Below are 15,245 nucleotides of genomic sequence, written 5' to 3'. Positions count from 1 at the left end.
TTTCCTTGTTGGCTTTGTTTAGGGTTGTCTCTGTGCTGTGCTCTGATGTCTTTGACTCACCGAGGGCGTCCTGAAGATACTTCTGTCCCACCAGTTTGAGGTACTCCTCGATGGCCTTCGTTGCCAACGTATTCTCGCGGAAGATGAGGTGCTCATTCTCTCCGCAGCGGTCCACCTCCGACATCATCAAGTCTGTGAGGAAGTCCTGCCGAGCAGAAAAGCAAAAATGAGACGCCACACTTCATGTACAAGTTTTTGTCCAACCAGCCCAGTGATGGGCTGATGAGGCTTCATGAAACGGTGTCCCTCTCTCCAGAGGCCACCAGATGGTGCTCATGGTTTAAAAGTGATGTGCGTTTTCATTGAAACAGTTGCTCAGATCCAAGGATTTTAGAGGTGAGAGTGCCATCTTGTGGGTTCTAAAAATAAGGACACTGTTTCATGAAGCCTCATCAGTTCAACACTACTGACTACTCAAAACTTCGAGCAGTTTTTTGTCGATGACACATGTAACAGTGCAGCAAAGGACAAATCAGTGAGAAGTTGTTCAAAGTCTCCTGGCATCTGAGTGACTCCAGAGTTGCATAAGTGTCCTACTTCCCCGTGTACAGACACAAATTGACATTAGCATTAATTTATTTGATGAAGTAAATCCAGTCCCCGTTTGCCTACTGGCTCTATCTGACGGCCGTGAGGGAAACAGCCGACTCCTAAACCCTGCGTCTGCTCCATCATGCCCTACTGCAAGTTTAAAACTTTGTCCGTCAACTTGTGAGGCAGGTAGCGGTGAACAATGGTGTTTGGGGAGATTTACTACAGAACCCTTCCTGGCCCAGGAAGCGATGCCGATGTGCACAATGAGGAAGGTTCCTGGCACATGAAGTCATGAGAAGTTGACTTGTTTACTTTGTGAATATTGTTTACTTGAATATGCAAAGTTTCCTTTTACCCATCCTTAAACATGTGCAGAGTTGGTATTCAAAAAAGTCATCAAGAGTTTAATTCTTTTCCACTGAATAATTAGGAACCTTCAGGGATACTTGGTAAACAAAGGTGAAGAGCTTCTGGCAGCAGAAAATGCGTTTCATCCCTCATCTCATGAGGTTAATTATTAGGTTTCTTACTAAACTACTTCCTCATGAGACGTGCAACGGTGAGACAGACGCTTCTCTGGCAACCTTATGTTTTATATTCCACAGCAGCAGCAGCAGCAGATTATAACAAAACCACCGAGGATGAATCCTCTCCCCTGTTGCCAAAATGTTCACTTGTGCTTTCATGCCAGTCCCCCAGCGTCTTGTTAAACTGGGAAAAGCAGTGAACGTGACGCGAGTCAAGTGGCAGATGTCATCTAAAATAAGATGACACGAAGAGGAAGCAGCTCTGTATTACATACGTAGGTCTGGAAGATGGTATTGTCTGCTGGCTGTCAGGTAATTCGAAGGTGTGCTGTCAGGATACCCATCCGCTGATTCTGTTTTTACTTTCATTCCTCATCTAAATCTAATCTGATCTTAGGTAAACTTATTAATTCAGTCCTTTTAGAAAGAAGAATATGATTAACATGTGGAGTCAGGACATTATGTGCCTGTGGTTCAAACCTGTTTCACACGTTTAATTATCCGTGGGTGATACGCATGTCTCAGATTCTACATACATGTTTTTTGTAAGTTTTTTTGGAAAGAATTTGCTAAAATAGGGTCCTGGAGTGACTCTCAATGGAATGGCCAGTGGACGTACACTAGCACCCAGCAACTGAAACTTCCTGGAGTTTACAGTGTCATGTTTCGTTTCTCTTGTGCATTTATTTTGTTATTTCCTGTTTCCTTCTTTCTTCAGCTTCACAGCAGTGCAGCTGGATCCCATTCCGCTGATCAGACTCCACTGATTTCTACACCTGGGTTCCAGTCTGTGCTGCCAGATGGTTGCTTTGCGTACATTTTGCGTGCATACAGTGCATTATTAGTTGTACATTAGTGCCTTATCATGTCGCGCTACACACGGCAGAAATTGTCAACCATCAGTTGAGGACTACCACCTTTGGAGAATGACTCCGCCCCGCTAGTAATGAGGTCCATTGAATATGCAGGTGGGACAAGACTCTGAACAAGACAGATGAAACTCGAAGATGAGAAGTTGCTTACCTACAGCTCCACATTACATCAGCTAAATCCAAACAAAGCCTGTCAGTTTTTACTCATATTCAGGGAAACTAAAACATTCAAAGCCACAACCAGTCAAGATTTCCGCATTTTAAAGGCGATCTTGTTGCAACAGTATGAATCTCAGGTTTGTTAACTTGCCCATGAACTTCAAACATCACATTACTTGGGTTCCTGGCTTAGCTCTGATATCACCATGGGCATAAAATGAATACAAATGATTTCTTTTCTTGTCAGTCTTTTCATTCAGAGCATGCTTCTATTGTCTCAAGGCAATAAGAGAAAGCTGAGGTCGTGATCATCCTCTCTGCCAAATGGCATCTGCTTCAGTTAATGTTTTCTGTTTGAAATAGTTTTCGTTCAACTTTGTTTCATGGAGTCAAACAACAAATACTTCACCAAGATGTCTTGACATTTCATTTTACTGCACAAGCATTTTTTTAATGTTTTGGGATAAAATGTCATTCCAATTACCAAGTTGTTCTCTGACCATCAGCTACACACTGTCCTGGCTCACCCCTCCCTCCGCGGTCTGCTCCAAACCTCTTATGTAACCAGCGAAGCGAGACAAATCCCGACCTGATTAGAGAGGGCTCTCGGATCAAAGGGCGGAGTAAAGGAACGGTCCAGAGCTGAGATGCAGCCATGAATTGTATGACAGTTTTTCACTGTACACCAAAAAGTCACAACCAACATCAAATAGTTGCATGAAGTTTGACTATTAAAATAAGTGCAAGGTTGTTTCCCCAAGTTTAACCATCAATTGTTGATCCTTCAGGACTGATCCATCACTCCTCCACCTTTTAGTACTTGTTCGGTAATGACGTACTCTCGGAATCTAAACTACTGCATCCCTCAACTGACTGCGATGCTAGTCTGTGATCAAAACATTTCTGAGTGAATCTTTTGGGTCAAATGATGTATCATGTATCAAACAATGAGACAACCTCTGAAAAGGATGATCTTTATCGGCTGCGGTTGAAACACAGAGCGGTCGGATTATATAAGTTTTACTTGCATGCCCTCAAAATGTATTCAAAGAGTCTTCCTTCCATTTCCCCTCCTGTCATCAGCCTTCTCAATCCCACCACCCCTCACCACACCTCCTCCTCTCCCTCAGCTTCCATGCTAATAAGGAGAAGTAGAACACTCTTTGTATCGCTGCCACATCTCATCAACCCAGCCGCGTCTCAAAATAAAAAAGAGTTTAAAAAAATAAACCAAAGACACTCTGCATGAAGCCGGGTGATAGGAGACGTGGAGGATGGTGGATGGTGCGCCACGTCTGATCAGATCTAATAAATAGTTTGGAATGAGACTACAGTGGCGAGTGAAATGAGTCCGGTGCAGCCGATGGGCTTAGTTGCCAGAATAAACTCATAAAGTCTCATCCACTGCGCCACTCCACACTGAACAATCAAATCAGCATGGGGCACAGAACCCTGCTATTTCGCAATCCGGCAATATTTCACCTCACTGCGAGCAGAGATGACGAGTGGAGCAAATCAAAATGATATTGCAAAGTAAAAAATAAAAAAATCTCTGTTGACATTATAGGCTTGTCTTGGGGCGTGTAGCTTGATATATTACTTCTAAACGGTGAGCAGAATGTAAGAGATTGTAACTTGAACATGTTCCCACAAATGCTGACTACTGTGATATTGATCAGGAAAGTATTATTAGCAGTTTTCCTCTTCTCTTCTTTTCCTCTCCACATGTCAAACCCTCTGGTGTCCCGAACTTGATCCGCTAACTGCTCCTATCCTTTTTAGCCCAATGACACCTTTGAATCTTCCCCTCTGACTCCACTTACTGTACTTCATCACGTCACCTCCCCTTTCACTCACGCTCCTCCTCTGACGTCACCATTCAACCCTACCTGCACTGGGTTCTCTGCGCACTTCCCCGATGCACAGACAGTCTGGCAACTAATGTACCATACGAGTAGAAATGGTGTGCAGTGCAGACTCTCATTGAAGAAGCGTGTGTAGCATACAATAGCAACTATGTGTTCACAACATGTGCACTGAAATTCTAGCCGAAGTCAGCAACCCCATGAAAACAGTATTTCGAAGTACCCATCAACGGCAAATCTGGGACGTGTATAACTTAACAATCCAAAATATTTCTATCTAATACACACACCGATAAATATCCAGACATGTAAACAGGAGTTGCAACATAGTCCATCGACGTTAGCTGCTAACGCGACACCAGCGTGATACCACTGCCAAGAGGGCAAAACATCCAGACTGCACTGCAATATTAGTGCCTTGAGTGAGATTTGTACAGTTTTATTTGGTTATACCGGGGCAGGGTTGAGTGTCTTCATATCCACTTTGCATAGTGCAACACTTCTCTGGAAATCTCTGGATTTGCAATCGATGATGGACTGGTTGATCAGTACGGACTCTATTGCCAAACCTTCTAAGCGTTTAAGTTAAAAAAAAAGAACCATATCACATTAACAGTGAGGTTGATCGATGAGCCTTGCCGTCCAGCCTCAGGCCAAGGATGACTAAAGACTCCTGGGGAGGAAAACAGGAACCACTTCAGCCATTCCAAATCCTTTTCCTCTACTCATCTTTCCATCTCTCTGCCTCCTCTCGCTCTCTGTAGACCAGGGAGGAGGGCTAGTATTACGGGGGTTGTTACCGGCAGCTCCTTCTATCAGGGTCACATTGGGCTGACAGCGAAGACTGCAGGCTGAATAGAAATGGAAGCGCTGTCTTTGTTGCGGTTAAAGGAGGAACTGATTTGGCCGCTAGATTATTATGACGATGGATTTCAGCGGACGGGTTCTTACACAAAAGTGTCATCTGATTGAAGTGAAAATGTGTGTCTTCCGAGTCTCATACTTCCACAAACCCATATTTCAAAATATATTTTTTTACTTTTCTTGCCATGGCGTAATTCCTATTCACATGGTGCAACATGTGAAGTGATAGAAATTCATAGAAAGGTTGGTACCTGTGTCCAGCAGAGTAATGTGAGGCCATGTCATTGTTGTTACGACAACATTAGAAATCCCGCAGTAAACACAACATCCCCTGCAAAAACATCACCTTTGTTTAAATCTGCCATATCTACTGCCGGCAAGAATCCTCACTGTTATTGATTCAATCGCCCTGAAGCCTCTGGAACATGGTGTTCTAATTTAGTGGCCTCTTCTGTTGGGAGTGACGATAAGGAGGACTTATCTTGGCCACAGCTCGCCCCAGGAAGTTGCTTGGCGTGGTTATTTTTTTTCCCTCAAGGTCAAAAAGGAGTAAAATTTGTGAATCCTTGTTGTGCCTGGATGACATGAGCTCTCTCCTGGCTACATTGCCGTGAGACCCTCGGCACGGCACACGATTTCAGCTGGACATACGCACATAATTTCCTGCCACAAATGACATATTAGTGTGACACTGAAGACTCGACTGGTTTTGCGCTCCTCTGGGTAAGATGGCTTCACGTAATTCACTTGACCTCTGAGAGGGTTAGTGGCAGCGTCATCCCTGACACCAGCATCTTGATGAACAGAAAAATGAACATGATGTGCTGACTGTTCATGAGGTTACATGCTTTTCCTGTCCACCTTACACGAGTGCTTCCTTTCTTCATTAGACTAGGCTGTAAGGAATTATAATACAAGCTTCTCCCTGTGCATGTGTGAGTTTCCTCTGGGCACTCTGGTTCCCTCCCGAGCCCAAAGACATGCTGAGGTCAACTGATGACTCTGCATTGTCCATAGGCACAGTGTGTGAACTTAATGTGACGGACTGGTGACATTTCCAGGGTGTCCTTTGCTTCTCGCTCCAAGTAGAGAGGACTTGAGATATGCATGGAGCCGTCTGATATTTTGGTAGATGTCAATGGGAGGGATTAGAATGGTCAAAGGGAGAAGTGAGTTTCAGTGATGTGTAACGCCTACTATGAGGGCGAAGGTCAGGCAGGTGATGGGTGGGGCGTGATGAGTCTCTCATGAGGGTCATAGTGTGAGGAGATGGTGGAGTTTCTCTGCATAGAGGGAAGCTGTTTAACTGTCTGTGTCTGCACTCTTTGTCACGACAAATTTCTCAGAGCGATAACGTGAAGAAGTTTGAAGACAAAGTTAAAAGACCAAGCGTGTTAAGACAATAAGGATGTGGTGAAATAAAGATACGAGTTTTCATCACCATGTATTCCTTTTCCCAAAAAGTACATCTAGTGAAATGACACAGCTACTATTCCAATAAACATACTGATACTCATTTGGGCTCTTGTTACTTCAGCAAGAGCCGTCTTCATACGTGTGCAGTGTTCCAGACACTTGCCACCTCAAATCGCATTCATCTTAATAAGGCTGTGCTCCCTCCCTATTCAACCGTAAAATCGAATAAATGACCTGTAATTACCTGCTAATGTCTTGTGATTATACGCTTGTGCAAGTGTGTGCGTCAAGTTTGCAGCTGCGCATCTAAACGGCCTGCCTGCTCCAGTGCAACGTCATGAACCTGAACTCGTGTGCCGTGAGGTGTGAATGAGAGATGAAGGGAGTATTTGGGGAGAGAGCAAAGTGGAGAGGTGGAGGGGCCAGGAGGCAGCCATGCCGAGTACACACTGTAATTATGTGGTGATAAAGTGACACGAGGAAGAAAACACAGTCGCGATGCGATGCATACTAAGCACCTTAACGTTCCAACAATCTGCAGTCTCTGAACGGTAGCCAGCTGCAATTAGAAACCAACTTCCACCTGCTCTCCTCTGATTAAATGAGATGCGCATCAGCAGAACCTTTGCCATTTATCAGCAACAACAAGTCAGCGCAGCATCTTTGTGAAGCGAAGCGCACTCCTGGTTCACCAAGGTGGGGGTGAGTCTCTGTCCTTGGTTTCAACCGAACTAAGAGCGTTGGCTCGAGAGCAGTTGGCCACACAGGATTCGAGGCTTGTCGAAGCTTAGGAAGTATCCTTTGGTGTATGCTAGATTATTTCTCTTTGGGCTTCTCTCTTCAGGGGAGGCCACAACGGATCATCTTCCTCCATCTCACCCTGTCCTCTGCTTCCTCTTCTCTCAAACCTACAAACCTCATGTCCTCCTTCACCACCTCCATCAATCTCCTCTTTGGCCTTCCTCTCCACCTTCTGCCACAACATCTTCCTACCAATGTACTGTCTCTCTCTCTCTCCTCTGTACATGTCCAAACCATCTCCATCCAGCCTCTCTGACTTTGTCTCCTAAACACCTGGCCACATGTGCTGTCCCACTGATCTACGGCTTCCTGATCCTATCCATCCTGTTCACTCCCAGAGAGAAGCTCAGCATCTTCATCTCTGCTACCTCCAGCTCTGCCTCCTGTCTTTTCCTCAGTGCCACTGTTTCCAAACCATACAACATTGCTGTCCTGTCCACTTGGCTCCCTCTCATTCACACACATGTATTCCGTCTTACTGTGGCTAACCTTCATTCCTCTCCTTTCTAAGGCAAACCTCCACCTCTCTAGATTATCTTCCACTTGCTCCCTGCTCTCACCACAGATCACAATGTCATCTGCAAACATCATGGTCCAAGGGGCTTCTTGTCTAACCTCATCTGTCAACCTGTCCATCACCATGGCAAACAAGAAGGGGCTCAGAGCTGAGCCTTGCTGCACTCCCACCTCCACCTTCAACTCCTCTGTTACACCTGTAGCACACCTTACCACTGTCTCACACCTGCCATACATGTCCTGCACCTCCAACATACTTCTCTGCCACTGCAGACTTCCTCATACAATACCACAACTCTTCTCTTGGCACTGTGTCGTACGCTTTCTCCAGGTCCACAAAGACACAATGGAGCTCCTTCAGACCTTCTCTGTACTATGAACAGCCTCAAAGCAAACATCTAGACAGAGACAGAGTTAACTCAACTCAAATAATCACATTTGTTTTTGGGCAGTAAATGCAACTCAAAGGAAAAGGAAAACGATGGACCAGAAAAGCTAAAGTCATGAACATTTCTGTTTGAGTTTCTCAGTCTGGTATTTTATTTTACTTTATTGTTATTTGAAGACAAAATTTGATCCTGAAAATTGGTTCAACGAGTTTCTATAAAAGCCGTTGCAAATCATCATCCAGGAAGAAACATGAAAGCAGAGTAGGCTAATAAAATGACTTTAAACTTGTCTGCATTGAGGAATTAATCGAGAGTAATTATAGACACGACTGAGTCTCCCTGGAGCTGCTTTCCCAGATCAATCCGCTGAGCTGGAACCATCAGACTGCCGAGTGGAGCAGACACCACTGGCAGGGAAATAAGTGCGTATGATGAAAGGAACTTGGAGCAATTGTGGTCCCTCATGGGAAACAACATATACTTCCTGTCCTGAAGTCATGTTTTTACTGTCTGGCGCATATAACCAGTTTCTCAAACCTAATATTCAAAACTGATTTTCCTCCGAAGTCACTAAAAAGAACATTTAAGTCGATTAATTGGTATGAGTTGTGGTCTACTCTTTGGTCTATAGTACCCAGATACAGACTGCAATATTAGTAAGCAGCAAAACTTCAAGCAATCATTGTGTTTATTATATATTGTTCCATATGTGTTGTTGCAGTTTTGCTCACCTCAGAGATTTATCAGAGGAAGCCCCACAAAGTGCCAGACAAATTGTGAATGAATGTGCTTCAATGAGGCGGTAGAGTCTCAGTTAGATGGCGTACTTCCAAACTTGACTGGGTCTAACTCACGGTACCGCTCAGTCAAACACAACCGAGCGCGAGTTATTTCTCGGCGTTACTTGACCCACACTCTCTGCGTCATGCGTCCTGAACCCAGCAACCATCACCAGCTTGTGGATGGGGTTCAACCGCAGCCTCTATTTCTAAGAAGGTGCTACATGAAATCCCATAAACAGACATGAATTCATTTTCATACATTCATATTCTGACATTGTTTTGTGTTTAAAAAAATGGGGAATATTTTCAATATATCAATAGCTCTCTCTCAAGTGACTAGTATCAGAAAAACAATTATCTGAGGTACTCCGTCAACCTCCTACTGCATTCTGGAAGAAATAATTCAGGTCACAGCGAGGCAAATGCAAATTCCATCTTTCTGAAAGTGACATTGCAGTGTTTCCGTCAGTGTTTTATTACCATTCTCTCGAAAAACAATGCAATGTTGTCTAGCAAGAAGAGAAGGAAAGCAATTGTTCTTTTGAATTAATTAGAGGCGATAAACTTGGCAAACAAAACACTTAGTTTGAGGAAAAACAGCCCAAAACTAACATCAATAAGAGAGACCTCACCGACAAGCTGCCTGTTGTTATGGAGGGACAGAGCTTCTAAAACTCTGCAGTGCCACAGAGATTCTCTATATTGTTCTCCTGCATCAGTATTCTGAGAAGTACTTCCCGGGATTCTTGTCCGGGATCAGCTTCAGTTGAAAGATGTAATAGAAGCTGAAGCGGCATGAAGAAATCACCTGCCTCACTGGTCTTTGTCTTGGCATTATTACGGCTGTAGAGGTCAGGGGTTCACCACCCGAGCAAGCAGTGGTGATGTAGTTAACCTCCTTGAACCTAATAATGTCTCGACAGCACCCCATAGCAGGATAATGAAGAGAAAAGCTGTGTTTTTGTGCGTCCACCGAGAGTGTAGACCTGGAATAAACCTACCTTGGCCTTGCCGGTGCTCTGCAGGATGTGCACCAGCGCACAAGCCATCTCCTCCTTGTTCTTGACGCTAATCCCAGGTTCCAGCACCGAGCAGAGCAGCATATAGTTATTAGTGGTGTATTCTGCAAACTCCTTGTACAGCTCCATGGGAAGGATACTCATGCTCTGATAGCGGGCCTTGATCCTGATCATAGGTCCTGAGGTCTTTCCCTTCGGAGGGTTGGGCGTACTGACCGGATACCATTTCTCTACAAACTGCCGGCCAGTGACCGCTGCCACAGGGATGTTGACCAGCCCGATGTAATTGTTCTTATCCTTCTTTTTCTTCTTGTCTGTGTCCTTGTAGAGGTGTGCCGTGATGCTCTTGACGGCAGGAAGGTTGTTGAACTCAAAATGCTCTCCCCAAAACACATTATCCGTCTTGAGTTTACAGGTGGTCCGGGCGTAGAGTGAGTCATCCAGGCAGAGTTCGCAGTAGTACTTCTTTTTGGCTGGCAGGTCCTTGGCCTCGATGATCCACAGCCGCAGCATGTTCTCCACTCGCCGGCTGTTGTCCTGGAGACGGAGATATCAAGTGGTGAATCGGTTTTAATATCCTAAACAGTCACTCACGAGAATAAACCCAAAAGTGCTATGCGTTGTACTGTAGTTGTCACTGGAATTGTATATACGTATACAACAGTAAATCTCGACCAGACCACAACAAATACCTCAGCCAAAGGACGGACCTGAAAATCGACATTGAGAAAAATGAGTCTAAGTGAATCATTCACACCTGAACAGCTCGCGTGCACCTGAATTATTGTTTATTTGGCTAATATCCGATCTACGGGAGATCGACACCAACAATTACATGAAATGATTTAGACTTTCATTTCCTGCATCGAGCAGTTTGAAACACCAATAACAAAGCTGATGAGCCTGAGCGCACGGCCGTTATGAGCTCTCATTCTTGGAAAAATGACTCAGCAGAGGATCAATACAGCTGAGACTGCAGTCATCAATCTTCCAAAGACAATAACACACAGGTCAAGCAAAGTCATTGAGGACAATAACGCTACATGTAATTTAGTTAAAATGTTTAGGAATAGATTTCAAAGATGAAATCGTGTGGTCAGCTATTAACGTTGACATACACAGATTTTTTAACTCTAGTGAATAGAAAATACTGCAGTCAAAGCTCGGTCCAACTATTCTGTTTTCAAATATATGAATAAACCTTGGTAATTTTTATTCGAGGATATTTTTTCACAGGTGAAAATGAGATGTGTGTTTTGCTACAAAAGCAAATGACCCTCTTGACCTGTAGGTCAAGCAATGTTTGACAAATCTGTAGCCATTTGTAATGGACTGTTGGGATTCCCCCTTGGCAGATTCCCCTCTCACGACCCTCAGGCACGTTCAGAGGACTTGTGTGCAGAGTGAATGATATTAAATATAATCCTGTAAATGCTAGCTGGTATTCTATGACCTTCTGAACGGTAACCTCAGTGCTCGACCTCATTGGAAGGTCACACCTTTTCCTCAACTGTTTATCTGTTTCTGCTTCCTTTGACCCGGCACACAGTAATCTTGCTCGGCTGGGGCTTCCAAGATGTGCCAAAAACTTTGATAGAAAGTTGCTCTGATGATGGTCGGTGAGAATACACCTTGACTTTGAGTGGAAACCCTCCCACCACCTCATTTCATATCTCAGTCTGTGGCTCCATGTCCTTGATGGAGCTCTTCTTCTCCTGCCGTGAGTTGTGTAGTCAGAGTTCACTTTTATACTGAAGTTGAGGACCATGAGTGGTGAAATTTAAGCCGAATTGCAAACCTTTCTAAAATGCCCATGAATTCTTTTTCTCCACTTTGTAGTGATGGCTGTTTGCAGTGGGATAAATAATGAAACCTGTTTGTGAGCAGACCAAGACTGTGCAGAAAAGTGTCCGTCTGGAGAGGACCCTGATGCAGAGGGGGGCAGACAAACAAAGAAAAGGGCAAAAATCTTGTTGTCCTGCTTTTGAAGTCATAGTTAAATATTGCATTTTAATTTCAACTGTCACGTCGCTGGTCAACTGCTCTTTAATGAATGTGTACAATGGCGATTAACTGCATTGTATTCCATGGACGCAGTTTGTAGAAGACAGGCTGAGCTACACCACACTTGCTTCTTATTCAGTTATGCTTTATTTTATTTTTAAATTTCATCTTAAGATTGTACCAGGTGAGCTTTGTCGGTTGCAAACACTTCAGATGGCACTTTTTTCACTTATTGCATCAATAGAAGGAGCGACTCTTTGTTTCATGTGTTGCCGTGGTGACTGAACTAAACGTTGACCCCCGTTCAGAAGCCTAAAATTTCTCTTGCTCGGAGTTGGACAACCCTTGCATCTGATTTTCTCACTGGTTAACCAGCTTCTTGAAACAGGTCCCTGGTGCGACCTTGTTCTCATATTATATTATCCCTATACCTCACATTGAGCCCCTGCGCCCTTTCCATTCCATGTTGGCCAATCTGGCTGATGACAACAACTACTCAACAACTACAAAACTCTTTCCAAGTTGTGTTAAATCCCTTCCAAGGCTTAAGTCATACCTTGTTGGGCTGAACTGCCCTTCTCAGGTTCTCCATCCATTTGTCCCTCTCGGCTGATGAACGACAGGAAAAACATTTTGTTCCCGAAGAAGTGGTGACCTTCAAGAGGAAGAAAATATATAATCAAAATTTCATATGCAATACACACAACACAGTACACAATAATGTCGCAACTTCATCTTTGTGCTTTGGCATCAGGTGTTGCCACAGGCAGTCCTCACCCTTGACTCACCTTGACCATCCTCTCGAGTCACACCTTTCCTAGTCATGTAATCATTTACAGATTTAGCTGACTAAATCTGGGTGAGACACGCAACAGAGACATCCACTGGTTGGAAAATACAAGCTAGCTAGTGCCTGTGAGGACAGATGAGAGAGATGAAGGCTGCCCAGCTTATGCGAGGTTTTAAACATTCACAGAGGAGCTGGGATGAACAAAGAGCCAGAAATGGCATGAAAAGAGACGGGATGATGTAATGAGCAGGATAATAGAGATTAGTGATGATTTGGGCTCACAACAGTCGACAACAGCAGATCAGATGTGTTAATCTATTTCTCACTCCGCCGCGTAAAATGTATCGAGAGCAGCAGTGGGAATAACTCGGCTGCTCCCTTGAATCACTGAGTTAAAACACTGGAGACATTTGAAGCGAACAGTGTCTATTATTGGTGAAGAGGGAAGGTGTGTTAATATGTTGAATCTGTGCAAAATGGATGCCGCTAACCCCAATCTCGCGCCTGCACAAATAAGAGTTGGAATATATGTGTAGTATTTGGTATATTTTCATCATCATATTGGGCCTTCATCTCTGACCAGTCAAATTTGAGCCCCTTTTTGTCACACAGTAACCCCAGGCCTGATCTTGGTTACGTTTTCTCTTGCTAGAATTTCTTGAAGATTTTTCATTTTTAACGCTATTCTGTCCCCTAAAAGTAATTTAAACATGTAGCAGTTTGAGATTCGGTTTGCTTACCTTCCCCTGTAGAGGCATAATCCTTTTACTGATGTATCGGTGCTACGAGTTGCTGAGATGTCAGGCGTCAGTGCCACGCCATGATCTGGCCTTGCTGGCGTGACCTCACCGGAGACACACCGGTACCAGCGTCACACTAATAGGTTGTGGGAACAAGCGTAATACTGCTGTTTTTATTCTTAGTTTATTGACTTCTTTTAGGTTATTGTTTGGTTCTGTTGTCGTCTCCAAGAGAGCTCACCACCATATTATCAGGTGTGACTGGAAGCACATCTTCGATTGAGATAAACATACTTTCATTGTGACTTTATGCTTGTGCTAGTATGCTATATTTAAGTATCTATATTTCAGTAGCAGTTATGAACATATACAATAAATATATGATAGATTCTTGATTTAACATCTAGTTCTATGAAAACAAAGGCGACTGCTGCTGTGTGGTGACAGCGAGTGGAGATAAAGCACTGGCCTATAACTGACATTTCACAGCCAAAGCCTCAATAACAATTCAAGACAGCAAAGTGAAAAGTATGATTTCCTATAAAGCAGTTTCCTCATGAATATCCCATAAAATGTTGCCATTTTGTGAAAAGACTGAAAGCAACGAAAGCGACGCACTTACTCTGGATATAATAAGCTACTTTTTAGTCTTCTGAACGTCTATACCGCCGAGTCGCAACAAACGACTCGATATGTTTTCTACAAATGGAGCCGAACCAGACGGAACCCCACTGTCGCCGTAAAGAAAAAGGCACTTTCATCAGATGGCGGGCTGTAATTACCCTTCATCTGAAAGCAGAGCTGTGGAAGTTTTCTGTGAAAATGAGCCACCACTTTTGTTAAAACGTTATTGACACACCTCCTCACGCTCGCAGGGAAATGTACTCATTAATTAAAATCTTCATTTGTGTCAGTCTGTCGAACGACTTTGACGTCACGTTTTCAAGGGGTGGATCTTTGGGTCGACTTGACTGCTGATAGAAATGACAGACGGGATCAAACACACTGAATGACGGAGACTTCCGACTACAAGGTTCAACTGTGGCAGCTACCAGTCCAGGGGGCGCCAAACACTCACTTTGTTACAGTGACCAACAAGAGATGCAGTGGTTCAGTGTTTGAGTTCATCATATAAAAAGCTTTTGTTATGATCATCGTAGTTTTCTTATGATAGCTTCAGCTAAAATGTCATGGAAGGTCATGGAAGGCTGGGGTCTGTCCCAGCGATTACGGTACATTCAAACTGAAAGTGCACGGACCCACACTTCCGGATTATTTCCTCATCCATTGTCCTTTGTATGGTTTTTGACTGGGACTTGAAGGGTTAGCTATGCAGTTACCAGTCATTACAGGCTACGATGCATCTCACATGTCAAGTTAAATGTGTTGCCTTCCTGCCAACATGCAGCACTTGGTCTACCAAACGCCACATTTGTCTCCCTCCCTCCAGACATTTCACAGCCATTAGCAAACAAGCAAGTTGAAACCAATAAAGCCAAGTGTGTCGTCTGAGGATGACACAGCATGATGGGCGTCTCACCTCAAAGCAGTAGTCCTGCCCCAGGATGCTGCTGTGAACGGGCTTGATGATGACCTCGTCCTCCATGCTTAGGTCCAGAGCTTCCACAGCGCTACTGGGACTGAGCAGTGACTCATGGGAGCGAGACTCCTTCAGCCTTGGCATCAGATGAGACCTGCGAGTGGGGTAGAAGAGGGAGAGAAGTGAGTCACTTCACAAGCGGCAGCATATGTGTGGCGACATTAGCGACTGCTCATTGCGAGGATGAAAGGGTGATGAGGAGAAAAGGCTCGACTTTATATCCGTTTGCCCACAACAGCGCACGCCGCTGAACTGGCTTTTACCCTACAGAAGGCATGACAAGGCAGGAAGTCTTCAGAGCCCCACT

General features: G+C 44.2%; 1 protein-coding gene across 11 annotated transcripts in view; it reads right to left on the bottom strand.

Annotated features, from left to right (window-relative positions):
• Positions 1-15,245, bottom strand: part of dab2ipb (DAB2 interacting protein b) — a 141,111-nt gene that overhangs the window by 16,422 nt on the left and 109,444 nt on the right. For all 11 annotated transcript variants that reach the window (XM_053853982.1, XM_053853983.1, XM_053853984.1 and 8 more), the window contains 4 exons: positions 14,879-15,032; positions 12,365-12,463; positions 9,787-10,341; positions 61-205 (listed from right to left, as the gene is read on the bottom strand). In XM_053853982.1, the coding sequence (XP_053709957.1) occupies positions 61-205; positions 9,787-10,341; positions 12,365-12,463; positions 14,879-15,032 (953 nt within the window). The remainder of the gene's footprint in view (positions 1-60; positions 206-9,786; positions 10,342-12,364; positions 12,464-14,878; positions 15,033-15,245) is intronic.

Source organism: Synchiropus splendidus, chromosome 1, assembly GCF_027744825.2.
Source record: "Synchiropus splendidus isolate RoL2022-P1 chromosome 1, RoL_Sspl_1.0, whole genome shotgun sequence".
In the NCBI taxonomy this organism is placed as follows: Eukaryota; Metazoa; Chordata; class Actinopteri; order Syngnathiformes; family Callionymidae; genus Synchiropus; species Synchiropus splendidus.
Note: the sequence above shows the minus strand (reverse complement) of the source record. Positions and strands in the feature narration are given on the sequence as shown.